Genomic DNA, 17,308 nt, shown 5'->3' with positions numbered 1-17,308 from the left:
ATCCTTTTTTTTATCCACTCCAAACTGAAAAGGTAATCAGGTGTATCTTAAGAAAGTGACTTCGTGAAATTCAGTTTTTCTTCTACAGACAAATGCTTCAATGTTTACTTTCGAAACATGTTCTGCTCGCAAGTTTTGTTTACCCATAAAATAAACAGAAGAAACAGACCCAGTCGCCTGTTGAATAAATCAGACTAAATAAGGTAGCTCCCTTAAGACAATTGAAATGAAATGTAGACTTCCGGTGGAAAGAAAATCGGTTTTAACGAACCTTTTGTCATTTCACGGAATATAAGGCTATCCTGTCTTAAACTTCTCGTCGCTTCATCTCGAAAAAATGATCTTTTCTTACTTTGGAGAGTTTACTGACATAACATTTTCCTCGAAGGCCCAATATCATTTTGTGCCTATTTGAAGACACAATTTTACTTCCAGAAAAAATGCTCCATGAATAATGGGACATGAAAAGACGCTAAGGCCAACTGCTGCCTTGGTGATTTACACCGGCCAAGAGAACAACTGATTTGATTTGGAGAGGGAATATTTACTTTTACAATAATGACTGAGATCGGCTTTCCATCAGAATCAAGAAAATAATTCATGATGTTCAGGTATGAAATGGATTGTACAGTGTCTCTCCACTTTGTTGTACATTTTTACAAATTCCTATGTTTTTGTAGTCCAGTGTCATTTTCCAGCTGCCAAACAGTTCAATCGCTATTTTATTTGTGATCCTTAAACAACTGCTTCACTCCGCCAGCGTCGTTCGGATTTCTTACAATGTTGCATTTCATTTTGGCACGTGTGCATATAAGCTCGACGAAGCTGTACCGACTTTCGATTGCTTTATCGGTTTTGTGATGCTAATTCAGTCATCTTAGAAGGAGCAACCTGAAACGCGTGTTTGTAAATTGGAAATTTCATTAAGTGTCTGGAACACAAGCAGCGAAAACATTAAGCCTGGTTTTCCTGTTGGTTATAAAAAAATAAGCTATCGATCATATATGGAACAACTGTGTGCCCTCGGTCGCTGAATCACGGTGTCGCCGTCCCAAGTAATCGCTAAATCTCTAACCGACTTTACCACGAGTCTCGCAGTAACTTGGTATGCGGAAGATCATGGGTGTGATTCTCTTTGGAGAATTCTCATGACAAGATGAATAATATTTCGGCCCTCAGACGAACGTGGCCGAGATCAAATCTTTCCTAGCCTTACAGATTACGTACAACAATGTTGCGTACAATATGTGCCTAACTGAATTATGTTGTTCAACAACAACAACGACAACAAAAAACACGTCGCCTTTCACAGACATGAATGTTTGAGAATTGAATAGAGTGCGAGGCGTATCATAATGATGTAATCAAAAATTGCTGACCATACAAGACACGCTTTATTGTTAAATACATATAACCATTTCTCATCTTTGTGCTCACAAAAAAGTACTTGCGATGTATATTTCGTGTTTTAAGGTGTAACTCGGTTGAGTTTTACAAGATAGGGATGTTTTGATTACACTAGTGAGACGTTGTAACAATATGGATTCGCGAATCGCTTGCACCGAAACTAAATGGCGGGAACAGTTTCTCACGAAAACATGCATACAGTCGATTGACTTCAACAACCAAATGTTTTATCAGTCATCCAGCTGTATCATAATGCTACAGGCGTGCCGACCAATTCCTAAAAAGAAGCTTGTGGTTTGGTCAGCGATCTTTTCGCATTGTAAATGCACATGAGAGGAGAAGAGGAGGAAATCTTTCTTGCCTGTATGCCATCTTGAATTACGGCAAATATGGCGCTAAATGCAGTCTTTGTATATAAATCCGATGAAAATAATTTCTGAAAAAATTATTTCAACGATGTTCAAACCCAGAATACTTATAAGGTGCTTGGTAAAATATTCTCTGATCGAAGCTGAGAAATAAAGGTTTGGTAGAAAGCTGACATTTGCGTTTTTTGGTTTCCATCGGACATTCGTTTGTAAACTCCAGGTACATAAATTTAGAGAAATATAAAGAAAAGTCAATCTTAAGACTCTTTTAGAGCTAAGAGATCTCAAATTTGATCAGCCAAAGCTTTTGGTCAAATTTCTTTTGTTTACGGAGTTTGAATATCCCGGCCAAAAATTGACTCGCATCGAAATAATTTGCGTCGTATTCCTAAATACATGTTCAACTCCCATGCGAAAATGGGTCTCGTGGGCTTGTTGATTCGGACAAACTTAGCACAAGCGCAGTTCTCAATATTCCAGCATGAAGACTTACTTTATTCATTACTGCCAAAAAGTCCCCAGGTAAGAAATTGTTATGTTTTATGTAAACAATCAGAACACTGATTCCTCAAATCACTGACTGTGTTGAATTTTGCTACATTCAGTTTATTGCATTGTACCAGAACAAAGTTTCTAATTCTCGATAACCTCCTTCCTGAACTCCACTTTTGATAACGAATTTCTGGTTGATTCAAAACAATAAAGAACCCTATAATTTTAGCAGAAATAAGACAGATCGAACGCACTTTACTAATCCTTGATTATTACTAGTTTTTTAATGTAAACAATCCGAACGCTGATTCCTCAAATCACTGACTGAACTCAACATGAAAAATGCAAAAACACGGCTTGATCTGAATGAGGTGTGGAATCGTAAGGTATGATATATATAAATTTTACTAACATTTTCCAAAATTAGAATATATATTGAATATTACGTACAGTGTACATATATACAACTAAACAATTCATTCTGTAAACATTCACAACCTTAGAGTGACTAGCTGTGCGAGAACCAACCAATTGACTTTGACAAATTATAGCGGGTGAATCGTAAGTATAGTGTTGCGGTTTTTGTTAATTAACGCTTTTTGATCTAGTTTGTATTTTCCGTATCTTTATCCGTGTTAATTGTGTCCTGCACTTTCATTCCATCCTGAACAATTTTCGCACTATATGTAAATTCAGTAGTATATATTTTTTTCTACATTTTCATTTTATCACTCACCCACCTAAATCCAGCAATTGGTAACTGTTTTTCAGTCGTCCTGTTTTTGGTTTCAGTTGTCATTTTCGCATTTATTCTTTGTATAGTCGTTCTTAGTTGTTTTCCTGTTACTTTTTCTGTTAGGTATTTTACTAAACCCCTTGGTTCGATTGAATAAATTGCGGATTGAAACCTGTGAGTCTCTTCGTGGCCCTCGCCACTTCATATAGACATACGACTTGTAGCAGCGGATCTCTTTTCTTATGTAATGGGGACTACCCTGCAAGCGAGAGGTCTCCTTTCTGCTTCGGAGCAGAAAAGCGAGACAATCGCTTTCTCGCAGGATGAAGGAGGACTGAAGTTTCAAATTTATCATTGTTTGCTCCGACTCAAAATAATGCATTCAGCTTTACAGCGCATTAACCAGAAACCTCAAAATCAAAAACAAAAAACTTTTCTACAGTCAACAAGAATAATAATGCTTTTTATCGAAAGAATCTTCATTCAGTTTCAAGTTGTCTCTTGGATAAATAAATGATCCCAGACTTTGTAGTTTGCTTGCCGTGCACTGCTCTAGAAACGAACCATTAGAAAAATGAAAATAGCACACATGTTGACATCAAGATGTCGCAGCAACAACCGAATTTTTTTGCTTCGTTTGTCTAGTCCACAAAACATGTTAAGTGGAATACGTTTTCGTGTTTTTCATTTATTTACCTGATATTTTGGTGCTACGTAATATAACACACAGCCTAGACTGCTCGCTTGTTGAGGAGATACTTGCGGTCAGCAGAAGCAGTTTCTTTCTTCGAGTCAAATTCAAAACGGTATTTCGAGGAAAACTAACGATGGCATTTAAGATAATCGCGGCTTTGATTGGCATCACTTTTCTCGTAAGTGTTTTGTCTGCGACACAAAACTATTCATCTAACGTTCTTTTCAGTGTTAAACGGGCAAAATTATATTATAATTGCTCACGCCGTTTAACTTTTTGAACCTACAAAATCGCAGGAATCTCAGGATCTCAGTTACTAGATGGACAAAATCCCGTGACTGATTTATCTACAAGAATATGATCTTCACTCTTCAACAGTCTAAGTTTAAAATCTTTCTTCATCTTCTAGGCACTTGCAGCAGTTGCTGAGCACAGACGGCACAAACGAGTTCTTACACTGGGATGCAAGGTAAAATACTTCACACACAGATTTGTATCCAGTTTTTCTTGAAAGCTCACAAGTTCAACTTATTTTTGTAATTTCAGTAGCTTTTCAAGATATTTTGGAAAAAAAGTAAAAATATCATTGTGATTTAAAACTATCTTGGAACCGGGGAAGATTAAAATCAGAGCAATTGCAACAAGAACTTCTGGTCGACCACGCTGATCCCTAAATAATATCAATGTCTGAACTGATCTGTACATTGCTTTAGTCGTGGACAATATTGCGATTTTTTTCGTGCTACCAAGGTCAACGATTTTAATTCTTTGTTCTTTTTTCTTTTTTTTTTCTAGGGAGACGATTGTCCTAAATCAACTACAATTGAGCGAAAACTCTTCCGTCCAACCTCCTGCCTTGATTATCTGCTGAGAGGAGCCTCAAAATGTGGCGTCTACAGACTTTACGATAATGGCGGAAACAGTTATCCGGCTTACTGTGATCTCAAATCCGAGCCTGGCACTGCCTGGACCCTAGTTATGTCCTGGAGTACTCGAAATCTTAAGCTGCCCGCTTTTTACAAGATTCCTTTCAAGTACAACTCTCCAGTGAACGAGAACGCACAGAACTGGAATCTGTACCGTCTGAGTTTGGCACGAATGAAGTCCCTACAGAGTCACTCCACTCACTGGCGAGCAACATGCAGCTACCCGACCCACGGCGTCGATTTCAGAGATTACGTTCGTGGAAGCTTCAAGGACTTCAACATTGTCGATTATATTGGTGGTAACAAATGCAAGAAAGTTGAATACATTAACATCCGCGGACACATCGGGATCCATCAAACGGTACCTTTTTGGCAGACCGCTAATGGCCACTTTCTGCATACTCAGAGTAGTAGTACCACCTGTCAGTTTAAGCCGAAGTTGGGCTCGGTGTCAAGTGAAGACAACTTTGGCCACTATGGTACAGTAAACCCAAAGTTTCGCTGCACACAGGACGGCCAATCTACTACCCAGTGGTGGTTGGGAGCTCATCTCTAATCCGGTCAGAGAAGCTACAGCACGACCCAACAGGTCGCAGCATTTCACCCCGGACTTGATTTAGAACAAACTGTGATCCGTAGATGATAAAGATACGAAAATATGTAGTCTTTCACGAATACATTAATAAAGATTTTGTTAATCATCACAAAGCGTGTGAAATGGATTCTGTTGCGTGGAACAAAAAAAGAGTGAGAAAAACAAAAGAGCGAAAAAGGTTGGAAAATGCGAGTGAACGAGGCAACTGTCAAACGAAAATTATTTGTGACAGTTCTGTGTACTTGTAAAATGTCCAATCAGTGGCTTATGTGGGGAAGGCCCTACAGCCCCCTAACTCCTCACTAACACCAACACAACCCTTTTATGTTCATATTGAAGGACCGAAATTTTTGTCCGCACACATCGTAAAATTCTCAATATAAACGCTGGTCTTTATTCTTTGAAAGGACTCGTTCGTGTTGGGCTTGTTGGCGAAAGAGGTGCTTGATATTGGAGAGCATTTTGCGATTTTCAAACTGGTTGAGCTTGACAATGAGAAGAACTTAAATTAGCGTGAAACACGAAGCTGACGGCCTTAAACGGCAAGCTAAAACAGCCAAGCAACACAAGTTCCTTCAAGGGCACTGGTCAGTGTGTTTCCCATTCCCCTTTTGCTTCCTTCATACTTGTTTAAACGATCGATGCAATCGGTGAAGTATTTGTAATGCGGGGGCAGAGGAGGCAGCTGCCCCCGCCAGCAAAACTGAGTTTGCTGATTGATATTGGTCCGAAACCGCAAGAAAATCGACTAATTGACTGAAAAAATCTTCAACCCAGCCTTCAATGTGAATTCCAAAAAAATATTTTGGAAAATCTTTCGAGGCAAAAGCTAGTAGACGTTTTCTTACGAAAATAATGATTTTGTAGTTTGGGCTTCCTGACAAGCCTACGCGACTCCCCGGCGAGTGTTTTAGCCGTTTTAAATCTAGCTTATAGGCGTATGTTTTTTCTGAGCTAAACTGGTTTTTAAAGGCCTGTGCTACTCCCAAGTATTTGTAGCGGGTTTGGAGGATTTGATAGAGCCTTGGATTTAACTATCGTATGTTCAACATCACAGGTCATTTGTGCCTGATGAGTTTTGATTTTCCTATTTGTAATTCTCTTCTTTTTTAGTATGACCTCTTTTTCTGTGTGTTCAACGACAGTGTTTTTGATGCCACGTAGGGCATTTCAGCTGGGTTTGGTTTGGCTCGTTTAAGTGCGTGACAGTTTTAACAACCTTTCTTGTTGCGATTTGCGCATTGTTAGGACAGGAATTAATCATTGCTTGTATCGTGCAATCAACTTCATTCTGTAGTTGTTGTAATGCTGGACCCGGCTATTAGTTTTTGTCATAAAGGTGTTGAGTTTCTTGGCACGGCTATTTGTTTTTTTTTTGTTGTTGTTGTTGTTGTTGTTGTTGTTGTTGTTGTTGTCTATAGTAATCGTTGCAGCGTGCTATAGAGCTATGCAGCGTGTCACAGTAATAAGAGGCGTGAATTGTACTTAAATCATGGCCGTGATTTTGCAAATGCTTCGCTCCGCTGTTATAGTGAATTGTGGGAGCTCAGTGATTTCCTCCTTCAGTTCACTGACAGCAGTGCATCGACTATTTAAATTTAAATTTACCATTGAATGAGAGGCTAAATGGTTCAAGCTAAACTAGGTGTCTATGCCATAATAAGTCATGACAATTTTTGTAGGGGTGAAAAAAATAATCTCCAACAAGAAACCCTGTCTGTATACGGAAGACCCCTGTGAGGGGTGTGCGGAGTTTGCCCCACTAGACAAAAAATCCTAGGTACGGCCCTATATTGATACACTCTGCCCAATCAAAACAGATGCAAACAGCATATGTAACTAAAGCCACGCGTGGGGAAACGCGCGCGAGCAAGCCGCGATAGCTTCACGTTTTATTTTCGTTATAACTGGTTGAATTAGTGGCCGAGTTACTTTAGCCAATAACAAAATCTAGCAAGGCAAAACCAAAACAAACAAAATTACGTTCTACACCAAGCTGAAAACCACTTTCGTAACATTTTAATTAAACAAAGGCTTGAAACAGTTTTGATGCTTCTAACAACCTCTGTTATTATAAATAATTATCACCACTCCACTGCACTCAAAAATCGCCTCCAGAAATGGAAGATACGTCACCAAACGTATCCTGATCAACAGAAACGTGCGCATCACTTGCTACCGAGCTTTCTTCATGAACACTGTTATCAACTGACGGTAGCATAACTTGGATTTTAATTGGCTGTTGAGGTTCATTGTCTTCCTTATCAAGTTCAAAACAACAACAACAACAACAATCTTTATTCGTGCCAAGAAATTATGCAGTGTTACATTAATACAAGAAAGAAAAATTACTAAAGAAGAGGGCACAACAAGATAATCGAGCTAAGTGGCTGGGCCAAGCGGAATAATTTGCAAATACCCTACATTAAAATAGAACTAAGGACACGATTTACCATTCACAAACACACATGCACACACGAAAATAACAATAACAATAACAATAACTACCTTCATGCCTAATCCATTTTTTTCGCTCGTGAAAACATTTTTCTTCCCTTCCTCTCTGTTATCATCAGCCAATGCAGAAGCCCCTTGTCTGCGCTCTTCTACAGAATAAGTGTTTTGTAAACTTGTCTCTGATAATTGACTGTCCTTTTCTTCAACATGAATTACCCTGGGCTTAGCGTGTTGTTGTTGCTGCTGCTGTTGATGTTTCTGTTGTCGTTGTTGTGCAGTGGGAAAAGAAGTATCTGTGCCGAGCGTTCCCGGCAACAAATCTGAAGCATGAAGGGACCGCTCGTCATGACTCGGCTCTCCGTCGGGATTCCTCGGAAAGACTTCGAGTACCGCCGGGATTTTAGTGTTCTTCACATCCACAGGTTCGTCATCCAATGTGGATTTCCCAGGTAAAGGAGGAAGAAGGTTCTCTACTGCACCGGACGGCTCCCGCACTACCACTTTACCCGGAGAGAGTTTTCTTGGGACTGCAAATCAACAAAGAAGTAGAAAATTGTTACCTGATGCACTTGTTTTAAGTCGCACTTTAAGCTGGTTTGTTGTACTATAAAGCAACTTGGAGTATTAGTACTCCTCTCCACTATCCTGAATGGGATACTAGTCCATTGCAGGGTTATACCCAGCAATATGTCGCCGGTACCCATTTATACACCTGGGTGAAGACAGACAACGCAGAGTAAAGTAACATGACAATGCAGAGAAGAGCGACCAAGATAAAAAGTACTACTGAATAGCATTTAGTTCAGTAGTCCAACCACAGACTCAACCTGTTTGTTTATTTTTTTCCTTTGTTGACTCCGACAATGAAAGGGATAATCAGTTACTTTCGAAATTGTTCAAGAACAAAATTCAGTGAACGTCCTTGAATATCCAATGTAATACTAAGAGATTTGCCGGGATGATTATTCTTAAGCAATTCTGATAAATACACTAGCGCTAACAGTATCACTAACCTACTTCACCAGGTTCCTTTGATTCAGTCTTTCCCTGATCTCCATTAGGCATGCGCAGATGCTCTGTTAACAATTCTCCTTCGCTGGCGCTGTTATCAGCTGACGGCCTGTAATTCTGAATGCAGTTCAACAGAACAGCCATTGGATCTCGAGGCCTCACTTCACCTGGCTCTCTCTCACTGACATCAGCGAAAGAATCCTGAAAAGGCACGATTTTTTTTGGTAAAACATATTTTAATTTCAATCTGCCTTCGCTGTCTCAGAAGACATGTGTCTGTGCCGAGAGTTCCTAGCAGTAAAAAGTTTAAACCTATACCCTTTTCTGCTCGGAAATTCCGTTTACTCATAAAATGAGCGGAAGGAATAGTCATGTTGGTTCAATATAGACTAAAATAAGGTAACTCCTTAAAACGATATCGAAGAGATGAAGTTTGATTCATTAAATTCACTACCGACCAACAGGCACAAGCACAATTAACACCAAGAGTTCATTAAAACACAACAGCGCCAGCTTCACTCTGGAGCTTGCGTCTCATGACCTGTGCTTGAGTTGAAAAATAAATCGTTGCGCTTTCGCTTGCGTCGCTGTTGAAAACTAGGCTTAACCAGATTATAACCATGTGATTGACTTTAACTATAAAATGTTGTATTAGCCATATCCTAATTCCCAAACTCGCCTAGCTGTCCGACTAAATTGCTCGTGGGCTTGGTAAGCGATCTTTTAGCATTGCATAAGCTTCTTAGAGGGAATCATGATTGAATGTAAGTTCCCTCGCGTGACTGATTGGCCGCCATTTTGAATTAGGTCAAACGTGGGACAAAGTACGCTGCTTGTATTGGAATCCGGTGGCAAATGAAACGATGATGTTGCGGCCGCATTCTTTTTAAATGAACTCCTCTGTTTTCTAACAACAGTTTTTGTGTCATGCTTGTATGTCGTTTTCATTATTATTTCGTTAGTTTTTTTTCTGTATAACTTCGTCTATTGTTCCGCAGTTCATCAGTATAAATTCGCGCCTTTGATTTTTTATTCATTTTCGTTTTGTTCAGTTTGGAGAATACAGTTTTAGGTTTTTGCGTTTTCTACATCGCTTCTTCTGTCTGTTTTTAAAGGCCATACATGTATAACGTTTGTAAGTATTACTTTAGCTCTTCATTTCTGCTTATTTTGTTATTTCTATGTTCTTGTCTTTTTCTTGTTCGCCCTTTCTGTTGTAGCAACTTGTATTTTCTTTGTTCAATTTTCTAGTAACCGCATCGATTATCGCTTCCGATTGATTATCGCAACGTTTACCGCATCGTTTTCTTTTTGTTATTTACGATTATTTGGCATTAAAGAACAAAAAAAATTGCCGTTGGAGCAATGGTTTTTTGGCCCCTTCAGGTTACTTCCAAACATTATTTCAGCGAAAGTCAAAGGTTGAGTGTAGGACTCATATAGCGACTGAGGTCTCAAATAATGGATATTTTAATTTATTACCGACGTGAATTAAAATTATGTCTTAAAGGTTTCCACTGTACAGGGTGTTTCAAAACTTCGTGGACACTTTATTTTAATACAAATAAATGATAGTTTTAGAAATCCGATATTAATGAAGGTTTTCCAGTTTTATGTACATTGTTTTCTTTGACCACTGTTGAAACATCAATATCCAGAGTGCCCCCATTGTTCTGTATAACGTTTTTGAGCCGTTGCGGCATGGAACGAGCTAGCTCCCTTAGGCTTGCTAGCGGTATGTTCTGCCAGTCGTTCCGTAACCTTGATTCTAGTTCTCCCATCGTCTTAGGGATCGGATCTCTGTATGCAGCTTCGTCGATGATGCTCCATAGGTTTTCAATGGGGTTAAGGTCAGGTGAATTTGCTGGCCACTCATCTTTTTGGATAAAATTCGGGAGGTTTCTCTTGCACCACTGCTGTGTTGCTTTCGCCGTATGAGCTGGTGCGCCATCTTGAACGAGGGTCGCACTGCTATTGTTTTTGAAAAGCTTTCGTTTTACAGGCTCTTCTGTTGTAGATCTTCGGCTGAAAAGAGGCTTCACTTCTCTCTCAAAGATTTTTGTGATATAATACTCTGCCGTTACAGTCTGTCCTTGCGGGATGAAAGTAGGAAGTAAGTTACAGGAAGTAAGGCCGCGGCCTGTCATGCCACCCCAAACCATCCATTTGGCGCTTCCTTTAAATTGGTACGATGGCGGAACTTGACTCTCCTGTGAGCCCCATACGCTATCGTTTTTAGGGTTCGAAAAATGAAAAAGGCCTTTTTAAGGTACTCATCGCTAAAGAGAATTTTCCCGTTCATCTGCTGTAAATTTATGATATTTATAAGCGAATACTAAGCGAGCTTTCCTCTGGTTGTTGCTCAAAAGTGGAAGCTCTTTTTCGTCTCAAAGGTTTCCATCCTTTTCTTGACATATACCTCCACACTGTTGGTGCAGATCCAGGCAGACCTTTGTTCTTCAGTTGTTTGCTGATTTTTCTTGTAGAATTTCCTCTTTTATACTTTGCTTTTTTCTATAACTTTCTTTGCCGTTCTGTCAAGGACTGATGGTCGACCACTTCTTGGCTTGTCGTAAAACTCTTGTAAACCCTTAATACCACTTCGCTTCCCAGCTCTTGCTTTTTTGCACTATTTTAGCCGTTTCTCGAACAGATACTCCAGATGATCCTAGAATTGCTGCCTGTGCTCTTAAATAGACTGCATTTTTAGGGTTCATAATTAAAAATTATACCAAGACGTGGAAAATCTACAGTATGTAGTTGCTACTGAAAACAGACAAAAATGGCGGGAAAGTACAGAAACACACACGTTACAGATTTGCACCTTTTGGCGGGAAAATATTTATTTCAACGGTGATTTTTATCTGACTCAAACAAAAGTTCTGAAAATCGATAAACAATAAGATTTGTTAATATCTGCAAGAAAATGGAGAGAAATATAAGAAATCTGGATGAAGTATAGACTTTTTAAAATGTCCACGAACTTTTGAAACACCCTGTAGGTATTCTAGGCATTTTCTTTCTCTTGAAGCGTAGCGCTCAAGTGACTGTTTCAAATACGCTACACGCCAACACACACCACACCGCTGGCTGAAATATTTGCTGCATCCAATTCAAGAAACGGCGCAAAATGCTTCCATGCATATATTTTTCGGAGTAGTGACTAAACAATACAACTTTGAACACTGCCTTAGGGAACTTTACATTGAAATTAACAAGTTGTCTCTAACAGCTTTGTGCACCAATTGTTTCCTTAACTGGTCTAAAATGTGGCGGACAAATCAGTGCGCATGAGCGATCACGCATGAAATCACGTGAAGTAACCGTAAAAGTTTACTTCGCCACGTTGCCAAAGTTCTGATGTTTATCCTGGCGCCCTTTACTTTCCTTAAATTAAATCTTAAAGGAGAGCGAAATTATCTCTGAGTTATTTCCCAGTAAATAGATTTATTTGTTAATGTTTCCACAAAAGAGTAAATTTTCAATCCAGGCCGCTTTCAACCAGTCCACTGGCAGCGAGACAGCAAGTTTCAGCAGTGATGTTTTCCTATCACATTTTACATTTAAATAAGTTATTACCAGTAGTAATAGATGTTGGAAATTAAGCCCCGTTAGTGGATCCCCTTGGATCCCCTTGGATCCCCTTGGATCCCCTTAATTAATATTCCTAAGCGTCGAGTCCATGACGTCATCCATTGTTATAACCTAGGGAAAAAATGCGTTCCTCCATACTAATGAAGTGTCGAGGTTTACTAATGAGCGTCACTCTTGCACAAAGGAAACAATAGACATGCCCAGGCTTGCCCGCTCTATTCCCACCCTGATTGGATCTTAAGATTTGTATGGCCAGTTTGAATAAAAGCGCGCTTTCTCTTGGTAGCGTCATTCCTTCATTCAACTTAAACTCGCTGGGAAAACTTTTTCCGATTTTTAAAACGTTAGTACCGTTGAAAATGGCTTTTTTCATCAACGTTGTTGATCTTCAAGCTGCCTTGAGCGCTTGTTTAACTGTCCGCGACTGGGAGATGTTGACTGAAGCCGTCCAAATCCCAGAGAATTTTGTTCCGTTGGCGTTTGCGCGATTGACAGAATTGACACTCCAAGATGTCGAAGTAAGTTTTATATTGCATTGGTCGTTATTGCCTTCATTGATTCAATCCATCACAATACTGTTTCTTCTCTAATCTTTGATGTTTCATTTCATTTTAATAGCTTGGTGAGAACCACGAGTCAGAGGAGTCGATTCGTGCGTCCACTTGCGTTCAAAATCGCGTAGCAGCTGATACGGTAAGTTCAATGAGTATTAGTATGTTTAAACTTTTGTCTTTTCTATGGCGTTCATTGCTGCTCAAAACACTTTGAGCACATTTTGGACGTGCAAACACCTCCTGAACGTCCAGGAGGTCATATTACTGTCACAAATATTACGCCGTAAAATTTACGACGTAATCCTTACGCATCATGTCAACGTCTTGTGAATGTCATATACACGTGTCAACAAAACACACTGTTAATTTTATTTCGTCATTTTACGACGTAAAATTCAAAGCGCATATTATTCACGTTGTGATCGCACGACGTAAACTTATCATCGCGTAAAATTACGTCGCAAAATCTCGACGTAATATTACGGAGTTCTGAAGGTAAAATTACAATGTTTGTTGTATTAAGAGTACGACGTAAAGGTACCACGTTCAATTTAGTGAGTAATTTCACGTCGTAATTATTACGTCGTAAACTTAATAAGTTAAAATCAAAGTGTCATTCTGAATGTTTAATAAGTTAACATTCTGAATGTTTAATAAGTTAACATTCTCAATGTCTAATAAGTTAACATTCTGAATGTTTAATAAGTTAACATTCTCAATGTCTAATAAGTTAACATTTGGAATGTTTAATAAGTTAACATTTGGAATGTTTAATAAGTTAACATTCTCAATGTCTAATAAGTTAACATTTGGAATGTTTAATAAGTTAACATTTTGAATGTTTAATAAGTTAACATTCTCAATGTCTAATAAGTTAACATTTGGAATGTTTGATAAGTTAACATTCTCAATGTTTAATAAGTTGACAGTTTGAGTGAATCATTTTCAGTTCGCCGCATTTTAAATCAAGGCTACAAAACGCACAACGGACCTTCATAGAACAAACGATATGTACATTTATTATAATGATAGACATCGAAACATCAACAATGCTACTGAGTACAAGATCATAATTGACATGAAATGGCGCCTAATTGATTATTATTTACAGGGGAATAGAAGGCTGCAAAGCGCACAACGGACCTTAGCTTCATAGAAGAAATTAAATGTGTAAGCGATATTCAATTATAAAGAGAAGAGTGTTTTATTGGAAAAACTTCCTTTTTGGAACCAGATCGAAACACAAGAAACTTCAAAACTGAAACGAAATAGCGCCTTATTGATATTTACATGGAAACAGAAATTAAACATTATTTATTTTACAATTCTAATCACAGTAAACTGCGAAAGATGGAAGGCATGAAAAATGCCAAACTATCTTTAGATCATGTATCTAAAATTACTATATGCAATTATATAAAATAAAACAAATTCTATGTTGCAGGACAATCCATATAAAACAGGTCCTTTGTTGTCCGAAATTAACACCCGTTAACGCCAATTTTTTCCCAATGATTATTGTTTCAGTTATCAGTTATTTCAGAGATCAACAGATTTGTTAGGCGCTTGGCCCGGTCCTTGACGTCCCGAGAGCGAGGGCAGCCCCGGGAGCCATGCCACAGCCAGGCGGCTCTCGCCCCCGAAAGTGATTGCAAAAGATGAATAGGAAAGGACGGAGTCCCGAAAAGGAGAAGGACGGCTCCGGGAGCACGGGCCACAGCCAAGCACCCCCCACCCCCCCCCCCCCCCCCCCCCGCCTTGTGTTTGTGTTTGCGTCACGTTTATGCTGGTGGTTGCGCCTGTGCATTTGTCGCTAATACTGAAAACCAGGCTTAAATGAAATAAACATAGGCCTTATCACGGTTTTCGACGCCATTTTGACGAGTAGGCAAAATGGCTTGGAATAACAGTGTTTGTATGGAAATCCGATGTCACTGAATAATTTTCGTCAAAATGGCGTCGAAAACCGTGATAAGACCTATTTTGCCTTCACTTTTTTAGTTCACTCCTACATACATGCAGGCGCCTTATTGATTAATATCTACTACTAAGTGTACTTATAAACTTTTTGTCAAGGAAAATGTAAAACAATGAGTAAAACTTCGAAAATGGACAGCATGAAAAATGCCAAACTATTTCTACAATAAACAATTATCGATAATAAAACGAAGGTGTGCCTTAAAAATGTAAAAGCTAGAACGAAACTAGGAAAAGGGAAAAAACTGGAATAGCTAACGTTACAATAAATAATTTTTAGCAGGTTTTTAAAGACACCCAAAGTTCTCTTTGGTGGAGTTATGGTCAATCGGATATTTAGACATCGAAACGTCAACAATGCTACTGAGTGCAATATCATAATTGACATGAAATGGCGCCTAATTGATTATTATTTACAGGAGAATAGAAGGCTGCAAAGCGAACAACGGACCTTAGCTTCTTAGAAGAAATTAAATGTGTGAGCGATCTTCAATTATAAAGAGAAGAGTGTTTTATTGGAAAAACTTCCTTTTAAGAACCAGATCAAAACACAAGAAACTTCATAACTGAAACGAAATGGCGCCTTATTGGTATTTACATGGAAATAAAAATTAAATGTTATTTATTTTACAATTCTAATTGCGAAAAATCAAACTATTTTTAGAACATGTATCTAAAGTTACTATAAACAATTATGTACAAAAAGAACAAAATTTCTAAGTTGCAGGACAATCTTTTGTTGTCCGAAATGAACACCTGGTTTTCACTAGATACGCCGTAGTTCTTATCTTATTATACTAAATTTCAGTTAAAGTCGGCCAAGCGTTCCCGTCGTTAACGGATAATTTTTTCCAATAATTGTATCAGTTGTTGTACAGAAATAAAGGCTAAGTGGACATCACAGATTTATTGGGCGCTCGGTCTAGTCTTACACGTTTCGAGAGCGAGGGCAGCCCCGGGAGCCATGCCACAGCCAGGCGACTCTCACTCCCGAAAGTGTTTGCAAAGGATGAATGGGAAAGAAGGAACGAAGCCTCCCAAAAGGAGAAGGACGGATTCCAGAGACGAGGGGGCTCCGAGAGCACAGGCCACAGCCAAGCCCCCCACCCCCCCGCCTCCTCTCCTCCCTCCTTCTCCAGGAAAACCCAGACGAGAACTGCAATAATCTCGTGGTATCCACTCGATGGAATCGATAATTCATGACAATCGATATCAATCGATACCCAATCGATAGATAAATTGGTATCGATTGGTTGCAGATTGACGGCACCGGAATCGACGCATAAAAAACTAGGTATTAATTTCGGACAACAAAGAATTGTCCTGCAAAAAAGAAATTTTGTCCTTATTGTACATAATTATTTTATTTACATGGAAATAAAAATTAGATGTTATTTATTTTGCACTTCTAATTGCGAAAAATGTCAAACTATTTCTTGAACATGTATCTAAAGATTATGTACAATAAAAACAAATTGCTATGTTGCAGGACAATCCTTTGTTGTCTGAAATTAACTCCTGGTTTTCACTAGAGACGCAAGCACAAGCGCAAGCATGAAAATGCTTATTTTACCGGGAAAACGGCCTCGACCCAAGGATAGACACAAGCGCAATTGTTTTTCTTTTCTTGTACTTGTGCTTGTGTTTGCGTCGCGTTTGATTTGATTGTGCTTCTGGCTCTTCTGTAGTAATACTGACCGGCAGTTATTGTACGTAGATCAAGAATAAATAAAAGCTAAGTGGACATTACAGATTTGTTAGACGCTCAGCCCAGTCCTTAACTTCCCGAGAGCGAGGGCAGCCCCGGGAGCCATGGCTCAGCCAGGCGGCTCTCGCTTCAAAAGTGTTTGCAAAGGATGAATAGGAAAGGGACTGAACCCCGAAAAGGAGAAGGAGAAGGAGAAGGAGAAGCCACCCCCCCCCCCCCCCCCCGCTCCAGGAAAACCTGGTAGAGAATTACAATTACATAGTGAGCCATTACGGCAACTAGACAACACTCCCTTATGCGGAGTAACAAATGCATTCTTCAAAAATTGTTTCCGTTCATCGATTCAATAATCCATTTATGAAATGAAAAATACAACATTAAAATTTAGCCGCGATTCCATAATTGAATCTTGCTTAGATTAATGATTGGATTAAATAATGTTATTTATAAAAACTGAATCATTGTATAATGTAATTCGAGGGATTTGATTGGCTTAGCGGTCATGGTATATGAGCCATTATACCATGACCGAGAAATGGCGACCATTTATTGCCTTCTGGTTGTTCTTGCACAGTGAAATCAGTAAGATCTAGCAATATTTGTTGATTGTTTTTAATAAAACAATTATTCCACTCGCGCTTGTTGGATATGATATGATTATAGCCAACTCGGCGCTACGCGCCTAGTTGGCTATCCAACGCGCGCTCGTGGAATAATTGTTAAATAGACCATACTATGACGTCATAAAATGTTCAAAACTCAAGTGGAGCGGCAGGCGAGTGGTTTCAC

The 17,308-nt window shown here is 39.0% G+C and overlaps 1 protein-coding gene across 1 annotated transcript; it reads left to right on the top strand.

Annotated features, from left to right (window-relative positions):
• Positions 1–4,159: 4,159 nt before the first annotated feature.
• Positions 4,160–5,317, top strand: LOC146489504 (uncharacterized). The gene is made up of 2 exons (XM_085111831.1): positions 4,160–4,166; positions 4,497–5,317. The coding sequence occupies exons 1-2, from the start codon at positions 4,160–4,162 to the stop codon at positions 5,177–5,179; spliced, it is 690 nt and encodes a 229-aa protein (XP_084967957.1). The 3' UTR covers positions 5,180–5,317.
• The last annotated feature ends 11,991 nt before the right edge of the window (positions 5,318–17,308 follow it).

This window comes from Pavona decussata, unplaced genomic scaffold, assembly GCF_977016875.1.
Source record: "Pavona decussata unplaced genomic scaffold, jaPavDecu1.1 SCAFFOLD_6, whole genome shotgun sequence".
NCBI lineage: Eukaryota > Metazoa > Cnidaria > Anthozoa > Scleractinia > Agariciidae > Pavona > Pavona decussata.
Note: the sequence above shows the minus strand (reverse complement) of the source record. Positions and strands in the feature narration are given on the sequence as shown.